The sequence below is a fragment of the Chaetura pelagica genome, unplaced genomic scaffold (genome assembly GCF_000747805.2).
Source record: "Chaetura pelagica isolate M959 unplaced genomic scaffold, ChaPel_1.0 scaffold221, whole genome shotgun sequence".
NCBI classification, from domain to species: domain Eukaryota; kingdom Metazoa; phylum Chordata; class Aves; order Apodiformes; family Apodidae; genus Chaetura; species Chaetura pelagica.
In genome coordinates this window covers 12,628,930-12,643,821 of record NW_009952533.1, presented here as the reverse complement: position 1 = coordinate 12,643,821, position 14,892 = coordinate 12,628,930, and the positions used below count along the sequence as shown (strand labels likewise).

At 43.8% G+C, this 14,892-nt stretch overlaps 2 protein-coding genes across 2 annotated transcripts in view; one reads left to right on the top strand and one right to left on the bottom strand.

Moving 5' to 3' along the window:
- The window catches only part of HGSNAT (heparan-alpha-glucosaminide N-acetyltransferase), an 11,912-nt gene extending 320 nt beyond the window's left edge, over positions 1-11,592 (top strand). The window contains exons 2-18 of the mRNA XM_010009020.1: positions 4-54; positions 312-451; positions 947-1,068; positions 2,020-2,089; positions 2,720-2,789; positions 3,882-3,988; positions 4,461-4,537; positions 5,132-5,162; positions 6,067-6,227; positions 6,621-6,736; positions 7,445-7,566; positions 8,157-8,283; positions 8,433-8,519; positions 9,670-9,747; positions 9,861-9,931; positions 10,071-10,183; positions 11,177-11,592. Of these exons, the coding sequence (XP_010007322.1) occupies positions 4-54; positions 312-451; positions 947-1,068; positions 2,020-2,089; positions 2,720-2,789; positions 3,882-3,988; positions 4,461-4,537; positions 5,132-5,162; positions 6,067-6,227; positions 6,621-6,736; positions 7,445-7,566; positions 8,157-8,283; positions 8,433-8,519; positions 9,670-9,747; positions 9,861-9,931; positions 10,071-10,183; positions 11,177-11,358 (1,725 nt within the window). The 3' untranslated portion in view covers positions 11,359-11,592. The remainder of the gene's footprint in view (positions 1-3; positions 55-311; positions 452-946; positions 1,069-2,019; positions 2,090-2,719; positions 2,790-3,881; positions 3,989-4,460; positions 4,538-5,131; positions 5,163-6,066; positions 6,228-6,620; positions 6,737-7,444; positions 7,567-8,156; positions 8,284-8,432; positions 8,520-9,669; positions 9,748-9,860; positions 9,932-10,070; positions 10,184-11,176) is intronic.
- Positions 11,593-12,565: 973 nt separating this feature from the next.
- Positions 12,566-14,892, bottom strand: part of INTS10 (integrator complex subunit 10) — a 21,114-nt gene continuing 18,787 nt past the window's right edge. Inside the window, exon 16 of the mRNA XM_010008963.1 lies at positions 12,566-12,942. Coding sequence (XP_010007265.1) covers positions 12,786-12,942 — 157 coding nt within the window. The 3' untranslated portion in view covers positions 12,566-12,785. The remainder of the gene's footprint in view (positions 12,943-14,892) is intronic.

Below are 14,892 nucleotides of genomic sequence, written 5' to 3'. Positions count from 1 at the left end.
GAGCTGCCCGCGCGGGGCCTGCGCCTCGCCGGCCTCTCCGGCTCCTGCCACCGGGTGAGCGGGGGGCTGTGCCCGCTGCGTGTCACCCCGCGTCCGGCAGCCCTGCCCGCCGCCCGGCGGGGCCTCTCTCTCCCCGGGGCTTTGCCGGTTGCTTCGCTTCGGTTTTGCCTCCGAGCCGGGCGCTCCGCAGCGAGAGCCGGGCCAGCCCCGGGGCGCCTTCCCTCGGCTTCTCGGTTGCCGCTCTGCAAAGCAGGGCCCCCTTTCCGTCTCCTTCGGCACTAACGAGCTCCTTCCACCCTCTTCTTCCGCAGTGCTTGTACCAGTTCCTGGCGTTCGTCCCCCCCGGCAACGGGAGCCAGACACAGCCGGGCACGGCAGCAGTGATGGTCGATACGCAGCGCCCGCTCACCCTGCTGCTCAGCGGCCCCGGGGCTGACGGAGAGCTCTGCAAGTAGGTTGCCCGGCCTCAGGGAACGCCTGGATAGCTCTCTTCTGTCTTGTGGGTTCTTTTTTTCCCTTGAAGTGCCTGTTGCCGGCTCATCACCTCCTTTTCCCTGAGCGTTTAGACCTAGAGATCAGCCTTCCCCCCACAGCTGTAGCTGTGGCGTCCACAGTAGTTGTGCTGAAAGGATCTAGGTGCAAGCAGGACCTGAAATGGTACGTGGTGAGCCAGCATGTGCAAGTACCTGTTTTCTCTTGCAGAGAGTCTGTAGTTCAAGAAGACGGCTGATGTAGTGAGCAATGCATCTGTGGTAGAGCACCTGTGTTTGGCTAGGGGAGGGCCAAAGGCAGAGCTAGGCAGCTCCTTGCTAGATCACACTATTAGGTCACGTTTTCAGCTTGCCTTTCCTACAAGCATTTGGGCTTACAGCCCCCCAAATGCTGCTCTGGTACCTGCACTTAGTAGTGATGGCTCAGCAAGTTTAATTTCCTTTATCCTTTGCAGGATTCAGTATCATTTTGGAGAGTCTGGCAATTATTCCCTTGTGGTAAAGACCCTAAGTACAAGCACCAAAACTGTTTCTTGTGACCTAATCATCAATGAAGGCCCTATCAACAGCTACCTCCGTATGTAAATGCTCTGTTTCCATCTTTCATTCTACAACTTCATGTCCCAGCAGAAGCAACTTCCTAATAACCCTGTGCAGCCACTCATGCTGTGCTAAAGATGTCATGGGGTTCCTCCTCTCTCAGCATCTTACCTTCTTGTGTTTTATACACCCGTCTTGAGGCCCTGACCAGGATCAGGCCTCTTTGCATGATATACTGTATGACTACAACCTCTTTGCAGCAGGGATTAGCCTAGAAAGAGAAGTGGGTATGTGTCTGGATGGAGGTATTTTTGTAGTGAGTTCCTGTTTCCCTGCATGTTCATGTATGTACACAGAATCCTCCCTATTCTCCCCCTTGTCTTGCCTCTCAGACAAAAAGGGGAACAATTAATGCAGTGTTTGCCTTTTGTTATTGCACTTCTAATTTTAAACCCCATGTTTTCCTTTTTTGTGCATCTCTTTTCCAGGGCTGTTTCAAACTCTCATCTACATCTGTTCCATTATTTTCCTTTGCAGTAGGTTATTCTTCAGTCTTTCCAGTTTTTCACCTGTAAAGAAAAATCCTTCATTCTTGCCAACTTCGTGTATTACCCTCTCCCCTGTCTTCTTCATGTCAAAGCTTTTCCCTAAATCTCTGGTTTCTTCTAGGACATCAACTCTTTTCTCGGGTTTGCCTTGTGATTCAATGGAGTTTTATTTTGCCTTTTCTTATGCCAAGATGTGACATCCTTGAGCTGCTCTTTGAAACTAGCCTGCTTTGGTTTTGGGTTGGGTTTGGGTTTTGTTGTTGGTTTGTTTTTTTTCTCTCTGGGACTCAGGCTGGGGATATGTAGTGCATGGAGAAAGTGGTGTGATGACTGGTGAGTTGGGCTGTTTGTCATATTTGTGTCGTGCCTGGCCAAGCCCAGGCTGCTGAATTGTTTTGTTAGGTCATTTATGAAGTTGTGTTCCTCTCTCTTTCATGCAGCTATTCTCTTTGCTTTCCTGGTTTACATGGGGATTCTTGCTATCCTGATTGTTGGGCGCCTTCTTATGAAGTAAGTGAACAGTGTCTTAATACCTCCTCACACTTGAAGCGGGGCCACCGGTTTCAAAACACTTGTCATAATGTGGTGGTACCTCAGAGTTCCACTGTAGCCCTGCCTACGGATCTGATTCCTGCCACGTTGCCTTGAACAGGCTGGACTCTGATAGCTGTCCATATGATAAAGAATTCAGTGATATGATTGCCATTGAGAGATATCTCACAGCCTGGTTAGCTTGTGTGTCGAGCAGTTACTGCAGAGCAGCTGACCTCTGTTACAGATTTAAACACACCCTGCCTCACCCTCCCTTGACTTGTTCCTGGGTCTAGCCCTCAATTGGCAGTACAGGTCAGTGGGCCCTCAGCATGTGTAGCATATGCAGCCTTCCATCCTGTGTCCCTGAGTCATCCCTGTTTGTAAGCAACTTGAGAATAAAGCCCCTAAACCTGAGCTTGTGGCAGTGTCATGACAGAGCTGGACTTAACTGAGGCCCCAGGTACTGGCTGAATCTCTGTATTGACCTATGTGAGCTGGGAAAACAGAAATAGGGACTATCCAAACTTTGATAAACAGTTGGCTATAAAATTTGCTATAAAGTACTTACTGTTTTGTTCTGTGTTTTAAACTGTTACTCATTTCCAGAATTGATCCAGTCAGAAACTGGGTTTGCAAGACACTGAACCCCAGAGACACTGATCGTATGATTAATTCTGTGAGTGACCATAGTATCTTTAATTTGCATTCTGTAGTGTTTTAATCTCTGAAAAGCAGACACTATGCAGATATCTGGGGACTTATTTATTACTAATCATGTTCCCTTTGTGTTTATTCCCTTTGGCAAATCTCGTATTGATGTCAGATAGGCAATTTTATCTCAATGGAGAGTGCTAGACTGGGCTTTTGTGCAAGTTTAGTGGATTTCCAGTAGAGCTCTTTCAAGTCTTGAACGTAAGTTTGTTTTCTCTTTAATTCCCTTGAAGCAAACATGTAGGTGAAAATACTGTCCCCTTCTGACATAGAAAGTGTAAGACAAGGGAAGAAATGCCAGCTTTTGTGTCTGCTTCCAGTGCAGTAGGAATTTTAGCAGGATCTACGCTTAAGTCAAGAGGTCTCTGGCAGTCCGAGAGCTGGCACTTCTGTATGAGCTGTGTTTTGTACTAGAATACAGATAGATTATGACAGTCTGGGCTTTACATCTAGAAGGCCCAAATCTGTATAGAATCAAAAAACTTAGGAGTAGAGCTCTGCAGTAATCCTTGTAGTTGTTTATCTCAGTAGCTGTGTTATAGTGATGTCTCCTTCCTTATCCCTTCACTGGGGCTGATCAGTGATGCAGTGAATTTGACTGGAAAGAAACCACTCCTGCATTTAACAGGATTCATTTTCTGCCGGTTAAGCTCTCTAAACAGTCTCTCTGTGGTGTCAGAAAAGTGCCAATGCGATGGATCCTGTTTGAGTCAGCAACTGGATCTGCTCAGCTCTGTTGTGAAGCAGCGCTCTCAGAGACAGCAAGTCTGTGGCTGATTTGGACTGGACCCAGCTCTCATGAGTCTCAAACACAGGCTCTTTTCACTGCATTGCTGTTTCCACCCTGGTCAAAGGTGGAATGTGGAGCATCTGCAAGTATTATTGCAATATGGTGGACCCATGAAGGGGTTAGAAGTAGCAAGTGAGGAAACAAAAGGAAGAGAAAGATGGGGAGAACAAAGACAAACACAGTATATGAAAGTTTGCTGACCTCTGTTCTCTAGGCAGCTGAGGCAGCTGCTGACTCGCCCATTATGTCTCTGGTTTGTTCTCAAAGGAGCTCGGGTCCCCACACACAACAGACTCCCTTAGCCACGATCCCACCCCAAGCCTGTGGAGCACAGCCTCTAGGCAGCGCCTGCGTTCCCTGGACACATTCCGAGGGTGAGCATAAGACCTTGTTCAAAAGCAGCTCTTCCAAGGGGAATGAGATTTTTCCAATGGTGGTTAGACAGCATATGGAAATATATAGCAGATGGATCGTTCAAGGGGGGTCTGTTTTAGTTGGAAGATACTCAAGTTTTTAATCCATGGATTTTCTGAATCACTTTGCAGTAGATCTAGTTTGAGGACACATGAAAATTGTGGCAGAGAATAGAAAAGCACAACATAGGTTCCATGCAAAAACACTATGTGAAGGTTCTTACTTTGGTTCACCACCACCCATCATCTTGGAAATGCTGTTTCCTTGTTGGTGAAGCTGGAAACCTTGTACATAACCTTGCTTTAAAACAAAACCAAACCAGATCTCACTGTTAGAAATATTTTAATGGGGGTATAGATTAACTGTGTGTTCAAGTATATGTATTTAATTGACATGAGATACTTTGTGTCATTTCTGTTGTTGTCTTTTTAGGCTCTCTCTTATAATTATGGTGTTTGTTAACTACGGAGGAGGAAAATACTGGTTCTTCAAACATGAGAGTTGGAACGGTAAAGTACAATTGAGACAGTTAGTCTGGGTTTTAACTGCAGCAGTATCTAGATATGGTTAGCACCACAGCTGCTGCAGCAAGTTGTTGCTCAGCTGAAGGCTGGGAGGATGCTGTGCCAGTTTTTCTTGGCAGGGTATCTGGCCTGTTAGGTTATTTGGCAAAGCAGTGTATAGTCCTGCTCATCAGACTACAAAGCAGAGTGGCAAGATCATTTCAGATCACAATCTGTGTGCAACCTTTTCATTTCTGACACAGGCTCATATCTTTAACTGCTCTGTGTCAAGCTGATGGGGCTTGATACTGTACAAAGATAATGTATTAATTGGCAAGCTGATGGGGAAGGGGTTGGGCATCAGGCTGCCCTAGTGGAGAACAGCAAGGATCCCATCCCTGAAATCTTTCTTAAGACACAGCAACCAGTTCTGACTCTATTTTTGAAGAATGGAAAAAGCAGTGAAGCAAGATGGTTAGTTCTGCTTAAGTTTTGTTTATAACATGGTTTAGATTTTGGGGCATCAAATAATTGCAATAATGTTGTTAAATTTAGGCAGGGTTTGAGGTAAATAATGTGTTCCTTCATATTTCTCTGTAGGATTAACAGTGGCAGATCTGGTGTTTCCATGGTAAGTCTTCCTGAAGAATAGCTCTTGTGTCAAGCAATGCTTTATGTTAAGGGTTGTGAGGAGAACGTTGTCTGCACCTTGCCTCCATGTGGAAATGTGTTTGGAAGGGTGAATTTGGGTTAATCATTGTGAGGAATCTGACCCTCCAGATAACAGCATCATCCTTATGAACCAGTAGAAGTGCCAGGTACCTTTGGCTGCCCATATCCTTTTTCCTTCCCCCACACAATGTCAGTGGGAAGCCTAGGGTTACCTTGCCAGTGGGAGTGCAGAATCTCTTGAGGAGCTCATTGCCATGCTGCTGTGCTGAAGGTGGTAAATCTGGCAAGATTCAAAGCTGGACTAATGTCTATCCAGAGATAAAATAGCCAAGGGAATTCTGGATTAAGCTAATCTCTCTATAACCAGAGGATGGTTTCATGGGGAAGCAATTATCCCATCTGCTCCTAGCATACTTCTTTAAAATACAAACCTGCTGTGGTTACTCTTGGAGATGGGAGCTGGACTTGTACTGTTAACCTAATCTAGAGGGGAGGAGTGGGTCAGTTCTGAATTTGAGTCATAGATTTGCAACTTGTGTTTTACTGCTCTGAATATACTAATTTAATTTTGGGTAATGGAATTTTTTGGTGCCATATATATTTCTGCAAAAAGACCAGAATGCAGTTACTTCCCTGAACTTTATCAACCCAGCTGACCACTGAAAGATGTGGCAAGGTCCCATAGTGCAAGCTCATTGTCTCTGAACTTCTAGCAACTGGAGTTAATAAAGTTGTCCAGTTTCACTCAATGCATGTATTTCTCTGTTGGGCTAATGCAGGCTACTGTTAGCTTCAGCGTTTGCTGTCACACATGTGTGATGAGACATCTGTCAGCTCTATTTCCCACCTGCTCTGTTCTCCAGGTTTGTGTTCATCATGGGGACATCAATATCGTTGTCACTGAGCTCCATGCTGAGGTGGGGAAGTTCCAAGCGAAAGGTCTTTGGGAAAATCCTCTGGAGGAGTTTTCTGCTAATCCTGCTGGGAATCTTAGTTGTGAATCCCAATTACTGCCTTGGACCTTGTAAGTGGAACTTGCTGTCTTCCTTGTATTTCTGCAATGGTTGTTCCTGCCTTCTTGGCTGCGCTGTTGAGAAACAGTGTCAACTTTGCTGTACTCAGCAGTTGCACAGGGGCAGTTGGATGGTATCCTGTAGAGTGCTGTTGAATTCTGCACTGACACAAACAATTATCTCTGTTTAATCTCTGTGCTGACCACTGTTTCTCATCTTATCATCTTACCATCTTATCATGACTTTCCCAGGGTTATGATTTACAGAAAGTGGGGTGGAAGAGTGGACATGTCCCTTGTACCTGCAGGTGCAGTAGGTCTCAGCTCTCCCTGGAGAAGGGCAGCTTTTTTATTTACAGAAGAGCCCATGTCTGCTCCTCTTCCACGTTCTTGTGTGTTTTCCAGTGTCCTGGGATAATCTGCGTATTCCTGGTGTACTCCAGAGGCTGGGATTCACATACCTGGTGGTTGCTGCTCTTGAACTCCTGTTTACAAGGGCTGGGGCTGAGAGTGGGGCATTGGTGAGTTATGTAGAGAGAACAAATGTGATACTGGAGTAAGGTTTGGGAGCTTTTGCTCTTGCTTGGGCACAAAGAACACAGGAGAAATGATGAGAAAACACATAGTATTGTACCTGATGTGTAGTGCAGCGTGACCTGGAAAAATTCTGGGGAAAATGCAGCCTTCAGTGTTCCAGTCTGCATTTCATCACATCTGGTTTTGCTGTATTTGAGGATTTCACTGATCCATTCGGATGGTGCTTACAAGCAGGCATTCCCAGGCACTTTTGATGACTTTCCACCACCAAGGACCCCAGGGACAGGCATCTCTATGCCGAGTCCTGTGGCCTGTTTTGTCCAGTTAATTTTGGCACTGTTTTTTCACAGCAGGGGAATGTAATACTGCTTTTTGGCCTTTCTGGAGTCTGTTTTCCCAAAAGGCTTTTGTTCTACTCATGAATCAAAATTCCTTTTGACATTTTCCAAGCTAAAAAACATTGTGGGCTTTTTTTGTTGTTGTTGTGCTTTTTTTCCCCCCCTCCCCCAAGTAATTAAGTGTCTGGAAATCGTTTGTGAAGATAAAAGGTCTATTGCTAGAACCTAGTTTTGTAACGACAGCAGCTACTTCTTGTATCTGTGGGACTGCCTGCCAGGAAGTACAGGATGTCCCCAAGGGCATGGTTTTTACTTGCCAACTTATACTGCCTCTCCCCCCACCATCTCATGCAGGAGACTCGATGTCCCGTTCTGCAGGATATTCTTCCCTACTGGCCACAGTGGATTTTCATTGTGGTGTTAGAAGTGATATGGTTCTGCCTGACCTTTTTGTTACCAGTGCCAGGTTGTCCCAGGTAAGGCTGTGCATTCAGACTACTTTCTATAGAGTATCAGATTATTTTTCTTCTACAGAGTATAAAAACCACTTTATTAGCCATAGGGAAAAAATGGAGAGCTTTTAGACCAGTGGGGTTAAGGGAGGCCCTCATCACATGAAAAAAACTTCTCTTTGGCACTAAAGTACTAAAGTGTTATAAAAGTGACATCATTGTTCCTTTCTATCTAAAGAAGAGGATTAAAATCTCCATGAGGTCTGTGTACAGCAACATATGATTATCGCAATGTCACCCCTGTCTACCTTTGCCCTTTTAAAGGGTCAGCACCTGCAGAGCAGGTGGAGCAGCTGGCTGGGTAGCTGGGGCTGAACTGAAGCATTGCTTTATGCTCCCAATACTGCCTTGTCCCCTCGTGACCCAGCTGCTCATAGCATTACAGTGATCAAAACAGTGTGGCCACCAGCCAGCTGTTATGCAGGACCTGTGTTTCACTGTGCCTCTGGCCACGGAAAACATCAAGCATTTAGTGTGCTGGCTCAGTGGACCATCTACTGTTCAGGTGCAATGTACTAACACTTTGTGTCATAACCTGTTTGCTTGTGTTGTAGGGGCTATCTTGGTCCTGGGGGCATTGGAGACTTCGGAAACTACCCCAACTGCACTGGAGGAGCAGCTGGTTACATTGATCGTTTGCTTCTTGGAGAAAACCATATATATCAGCATCCCTCTTCAAGTGTAAGTAGCTTTTAGCTTGCAGTATGAAGCTGCAGTCAAGCACCAAACGTAGCTGTCAGGAGGGGCTCAGGAATGATACGTGCAGGGGGATGGAAAAGAAAGGACATTGGTTGCCCAGATGCCCTGTAACAACATGTTTTCTCTCTAAGGTGATTTACCAAACAACAATGCCATATGATCCTGAAGGAATCCTGGGGACAATAAATACCATATTTATGGCATTTTTGGGACTGCAGGTACCTATCTTCTTTCTGGCTGTGTGCTACAATGGGATGATTTGAAGGAATCACGGAAGTGGGGAGGCAACTTGGCTTCTTTTTGTAAGGATGAGTCTGGTTCTAACAAAACTTTTTCCAGAGCAATGCTTTCAGGCTGACTTAGCCTGAGGTGAGTGTCAGAGTAGAACCTAGCAGTAGCTTGCATTAGATGAACCAAGACTTTTTCTCAGTTGGACACAAGAAGTTTGCAAAACACCAGCTCAGAAACCTCCTTTGCTTGTTTTAAGGTTGGGCTTATGCTGGGGGGAGTAGGCTGGCTTTTCATGTTGGAAAATAGGGCTAGAGATGCATAGACTCTGCAGCTTAATTTTAAGCCTATGGTTTTGAAGACCACAGTTGTACGTGTTCCACGTTGCTGATTTTCCATGCGCGATGCAGGGTTAGCGGTCTCCTGCATGGGTGCTACGGCTGTGCTCACCTTTCCAGACACCAAGGAGGCAGGGGTGGTACCAACAGGAAAAGGTCACAGCTCACCTCTGTGTTCAAAATAGGATACCATTATGATTTTTGATGCAGTTCTAGTTAGTCATTGTTGGCTTTTCTGTCTGTGCAGCAGCTGCTGACTGAACTGAACTCCGTGTAGTACTCGATAAAAATTGATTGGGAATCTCTGCGGGGCAGAGCTTGCAACTGAAGTGTGACACTGAGAAATGAGTATCAGGACACATTTCTTAGTGGTGCATGAAAAGGAACGTGCACTCCTAGCAGGCCGGGGTGTGACGTGGCACTGTGGAAAAGCTGTTGGGGCTGGCCAGGGAGTCAACGTGGTGCTGTTCCTTCATGCAATCCTTGCTGAGGGAGATGGAGCTCAGCCATGTTCTGTTAACCTAACAAATTTTATTGTCCCCTTCCTCAGTGTTAACCATCATAGGTAAGGGAGAAAAGGTGCACCTCTATGGCTGAGGGGGTTTTATTTACATATTTTCCCCATCTGTGTCCATTCTTTGCAGAGAGTTCCTATTCTGATCCTTTCAGCCACTTAGTTGATATAAATCCTATTTGTGTTCTCTGTCTTAGCACAGGAAGCTGGTGGCAAATATATCTGGCTTTTGATGTGTAGTTACATCTATGGGCATGAATTGATTTTTTTGTATTCTTTTTACATTAGGCAGGAAAAATTATCTTGTTTTACAAAGATAAGCACAAACAAATCATGAGTCGGTTCTTCATATGGAGCATAGTAATGGTAAGTCAGATAGTTATGTAGCTCTTTAACAGACATGTATTTTTATGCAAAGCAAATAGTATTCCTGAAACTTGTTGGGTGATTTTATAAACTTCAGCAACTTTCTATTTCAGGGAATTATTTCTGCTATCTTGACAAAATGTTCTAAAGAAGAAGGGTTTATTCCCATCAACAAGAACTTATGGTAAGTAAAGAGAGATTATTTTTAATATTATTTTCTTAAAGTACTCATTTACCTTAAAGAGTGTTTTACCTTTCTTATATTGAGATCTGTCTGTATCACATAGTTTTCTAAACAGTCTTTCTACTGAAAATGTGTGCAGGTCAGTATCGTATGTGACAACCATGAGCTGCTTTGCTTTCTTCCTCTTATTGCTGATATATTACCTTGTGGATGTCAAGAGATTGTGGTCGGGTGCTCCATTTTTCTACCCAGGTCAGTAAAATCACAGCAGAAAACATTCCTTTCAGTTCTTTCTGCACCTATACTATCCTTTTGTTTTCTGTGCTTCCCTCATCTTTAGAAGGGCTGGGATTTAGAATGAGGTAACCTATGGAGGCCAGAATGATTAACTTGAGATAAACCTTTGTGTAGAACTGGGACACTAGAAACCAGATATTTAGTAGAGAGAAACTGTCAAGTTTTTAAATGAGGGCTGGAAGCTGCTATTGCCAAATGACCATTTTCAGTTTGCTCTTGAGTTAAGGTCCCAGGGAACAGCTGCATAGTACCAAGCAAAATACCACAGCTGGTTCAGTTAGGACTGCTGAGACTTGGGAAACTCAAAGGCCTGTCAACTGAGTAATACCACTACTGAAGATGTAGAAGATTAAGTCCCCTGGGCAGCTGTGTAGGTTCTGTCTCTGTTTTTTTAGATAAGCCTGTCTCCCAAAGCATTGCACTGTGGCTTTAACCACACTGGACTCTTGACAAACATCTGAGTACAAAATGCAAACCCACAGCAGAAGGAACCTTTCAGCAGCTTTGGTGTCTGGATGGGAAGACGGGTAGGGTGACAGCACAGTATTGTATCTCCTACAAGAAATCCCAGAACTCTAAAGGGCAGTCAGCATATGTTTATAAGGGCAACAGATCTGACCAAATAGGTTGGCACTCAGCCACCCTCAAGACAATAATGGGTTATTATCCTCCTTGTCAGTAAACCTGCAGGACACTTCCTTGGCTGTACATTCAATTTAGCATATAGATTCTATGTATTTCTTTTCAATAAGTGTTTTGGGGGAGAAGCCCTCAGACTGTATTTGAAAACACATGTGACATCTTTGGGACAAGTAACAATAGCTATTGTGCTTAGCTGGTGTTGTCTCAGTGCCACTCTGTTTCATAAGCCTGGCATGCCTCTGCCTGCTTACTCTGAATAAGCTCATACCTGCTCTTTCAGGTGGTGTGATCTGTGCTTACTTTCAGGAATGAACTCGATCCTGGTCTACATAGGACATAAAGTATTTGAAAACTATTTCCCATTTAAGTGGAAGATGCAAGACAGTCAATCCCATGCAGAGCATCTGACTCAAAACCTCACTGCGACAACTCTTTGGGTCATAATATCCTACTTACTTTACAGGAGAAAGATATTCTGGAAAATCTGATGGGAGATTGTCAAGATGTAGCAGGCCTAGATTCTGATGGGGCAAGTGCATAAGGTGCATTAGCCTGGAATATTGCCACATGTGATAGGCTGTATAACTAAAAAGGGATACTAGTTCAAGTTTACAGTGCCATGGAAGTTGTTATCAAGACTTTAATGTGACTTAAGGGACAGTATTTTCCTATTTTGCAAAAACTTGCTAGTCTGCTGCAGTTGCTCTGTTTTCTGTATTTTGTAAATATTTTACTGATCTCCCTCCTTCATATAGAGAAATAGAACATATTGCAACAGTTAAGCAGTCAAAGACAGCCTGATGGTGCTTAATGAAAGGAACTTAAAGGGATCTGGGTGGTGACTGCAAGGGGTTATCAAAATGGGACTGTGGTCACAGTTGTTGCATCTGACAAGGCACCCTGTAACTCCTGTGATCTGAGGTTTGTATATACCCTTTATACCTGCTGCATGCCTGTGCCACCCTGGCTACTGGCAGATTTCACTTGGCCACCTTTTTGACTCTGGAGCACTGGCATCCTCAGCCCTACTTTTGGGTTGGTGATGTAGTGACCATCTGGGTAAGCTCAGAGTTACCTCTGCGCTACCGCATGCTGTGGAATGTGGTGACTCAACTGATGATTCTTCTTTGTGTTCTTCCATATTGGTCTTGGATCAAAATCTTAGGTTTAGGATCTTGCTGAAGCCTACTGCCAAACGTCTCTTCTATTGGCTTATTAATCAGCATGCTGCTGCTACAGGCTTAGCAGCCTCTTTGTGCATGTTCTAGGCCTTGCATCACATGCCTCTAGCATGGATAAGGTCTGAGTTTCACATGCTACACTCTAAGAGTGCAGAAAGGCTGGTTCCTATTAACTTTGTGTAATCACTTGGATATTACCAAAGTTTGATCAAAGCAATCCTCTTTATAAATGGATTTAAAAAGGGCCCTGAATCAGAAAACCAGCAATATAGGCAAAATTCAATCTAAAAGGAAGAAATAGCAGACCAATAAAGTTTTTGGAAACTCAAGAAATTCACTCATGCTGTGATTTCCAAACTATTGTTAATAAAAAGCCTGAAATACCCTACTGTCTTCTCTGTCTATGTATAAAGATAGAAAAAACTAAGATGCACACCTTGTTTTAAGGCTATGGGAAAAAGAAAAAACGACAAAAAACCAAAACAAACAAAAGAAACGGAACATTACAAAAGACTTCTTAAACAAAGTTTTAATTATAAAGTTTGATCTACTCACAGAAGAAAAGCTAAGTGGTGAACAAACACCAAGCAGTCGTGTTTGCATACTGCAGAACCTCTAGCTCACAGGGAACTTTGACTCTCTCCAGTGCCATGCTGCTGTTCACAAAAATAAGAGCCTTCCCCTCTCCGTAAGAGACATTGCATCAAAATCAGAGATTTTGGAATGGAGTCCATTCAAGCAAGAGTCTGAAGCAGCAGTATTTTCTCATTAATGCAGAACCTATGCAAAACCACCATGAGATTTTCCCCACAGCGCGAGACCTGGCGCTCCATGGCCAGGCGGAAGTCTTCTTTCACTCCTTTAGTTATACCCCGGGTAACTGTGTGATGCCTTATGCCACGAAGGGAAGAGAGAGAGACAAAATCAAGAAATGGTTATTTGTTGCACTAGAGTAGTTAAAAAGTGCTGCATGTCACTTACTGTATATCTACTGTCCATAGCCAAGTTTATATAAGGAGAGTCAAATAGCCTGTGCTAAACTATTGTGTTTAGTAGCTTGCAGGTCTTTCGACAGTTAGAAGTTCCATTGAAGACTATGCTCTCACTGCTTTGAATATGACTGTTGAGGGGAAAAAAAGTTGCTGTTCAGGATAACAGGAAAACCTGTTTCCTTAACCCAGCATGTAGAGAGTTCTTGCTTGTGGAAAGGATTTTTGGTTTTTTTGTCTCTGCCTTTGCTGCCCAAGCCACTTCCTCCTTGTAATGACTTATATAAATGGTTGGGGTTGAAAGAAGAGTGAAAAGATGAACCTCCTTTCTCTGGAGGAAGAGGACAGATGGCTGCCATCATAAGAGCAGAGGGCATCTTGTACCAGAAGGAAAGTGTGGGAAGGAGCTACATAATCCTGTGGGCAATAATTCTTTGACTAAGGAAAGGTGCTGTCAGCACTTTACAGGCCAACACAAAGCCCAAATCAAGCCCGGCTGTGAGTTTGCATCAGTAGAAGCCAGCTCTTGTGTAGACACTAGACACCAAGCAGGGATCACATTTATTCTTAGCAGAAGTTCTGGACTTGTTTTCAAACAGAACCAAGGTCCGGCTACTGAGCAAGCTAAAGTGGTGCTGGCTAGGGAAACTTTTGGGATATTGCCCTGTTAAAGTCCGTTCTAATGACTAGTTCTTTGTCCCTGTGCTGGCCTGTAGTACTTGACACCTAAATCTTGTCCTTAAAACATTTTGTACTGTCAAAGCATTATACTTGCGCTAATCCCAGGACTGGGTAAGTAAGACCAAGACTTTGTAACATCTATCTGCAGGCCCTACCTGGGAAGGGAAGAAAAGTATGGCCTGAAATGAGAGCCCTAGCATTACTAAAGGTGCAGAATAAATTAAACTAGAGAGAAAAGCATAATGTTAATACATTAAGTCCTGAGTCATGGCTAAGAAGGGAAGAGCTGGACCAAACCAAACAAGCACACTGAAAGACAGAATGGAAATAAAAAATTAAGGGTGAGGGCATCTATGCCAATCCAGAGGTGCTGTAAACAAGAAAGAGAAAAGTCTGGGAATAAACCTCACCAACAATAACACCCCATCTTCACTTAAATCTGCAAGTCCAGCATTAGATAAGAGACTTCTCTGCCACAACAGTACAGACCTCTGTAGCACACAGAAAAGATGGAGACTAGCCTGGTGACCGCTGGACAATTAATGAGCTAGTCTGAGTGAAGCAAAACTGTACTCCAGGAAAATACTCCAGGATATTCAGAGGTTAAGGGATAAACCTTGTTTTTCATCTTTACTGTCTTAATCATTGTTGGCAGCTGTGCAGAGTGCTATAGTCAGTTACAACCTGAAGGAGAATATGCAACATACAGCTACTGGCCAAGCCAGCAGCACTTTGGAAGATGTGTCATGTAACAGTTGGAAAACAGAAAACAGAATTCAAAACAACTCAAATGAAATAGCTACAAAAGGATCCAGTAACCAGTATCTTGAAAAGAAAGGGTTATACTCTTGCTAATATGTGATTGAACATTGATATAATTTAGGAAGGATTTCTAAATTTTTGTTTAACTTCAACAGTGATTATTGAATTGAAAGGACACGGATACTGGCAACTTATGGGAAAAATAAAAATAAATGCTACTATAGAACAACATGGTTTGCCAGGCAATGTAGGTACAAATGGAGAAAATAAAAATTAAGTAACAAATTGCTGAAAACCATGGGCAGTAAAACATGTTGACAAAACACAGCACACTATGAGCGGGGTTTTTCCACTTGGTACCTGTCAGCAGTCTGTATGCTGGGCTGTAGCACAGGTATGAATTCCTGCT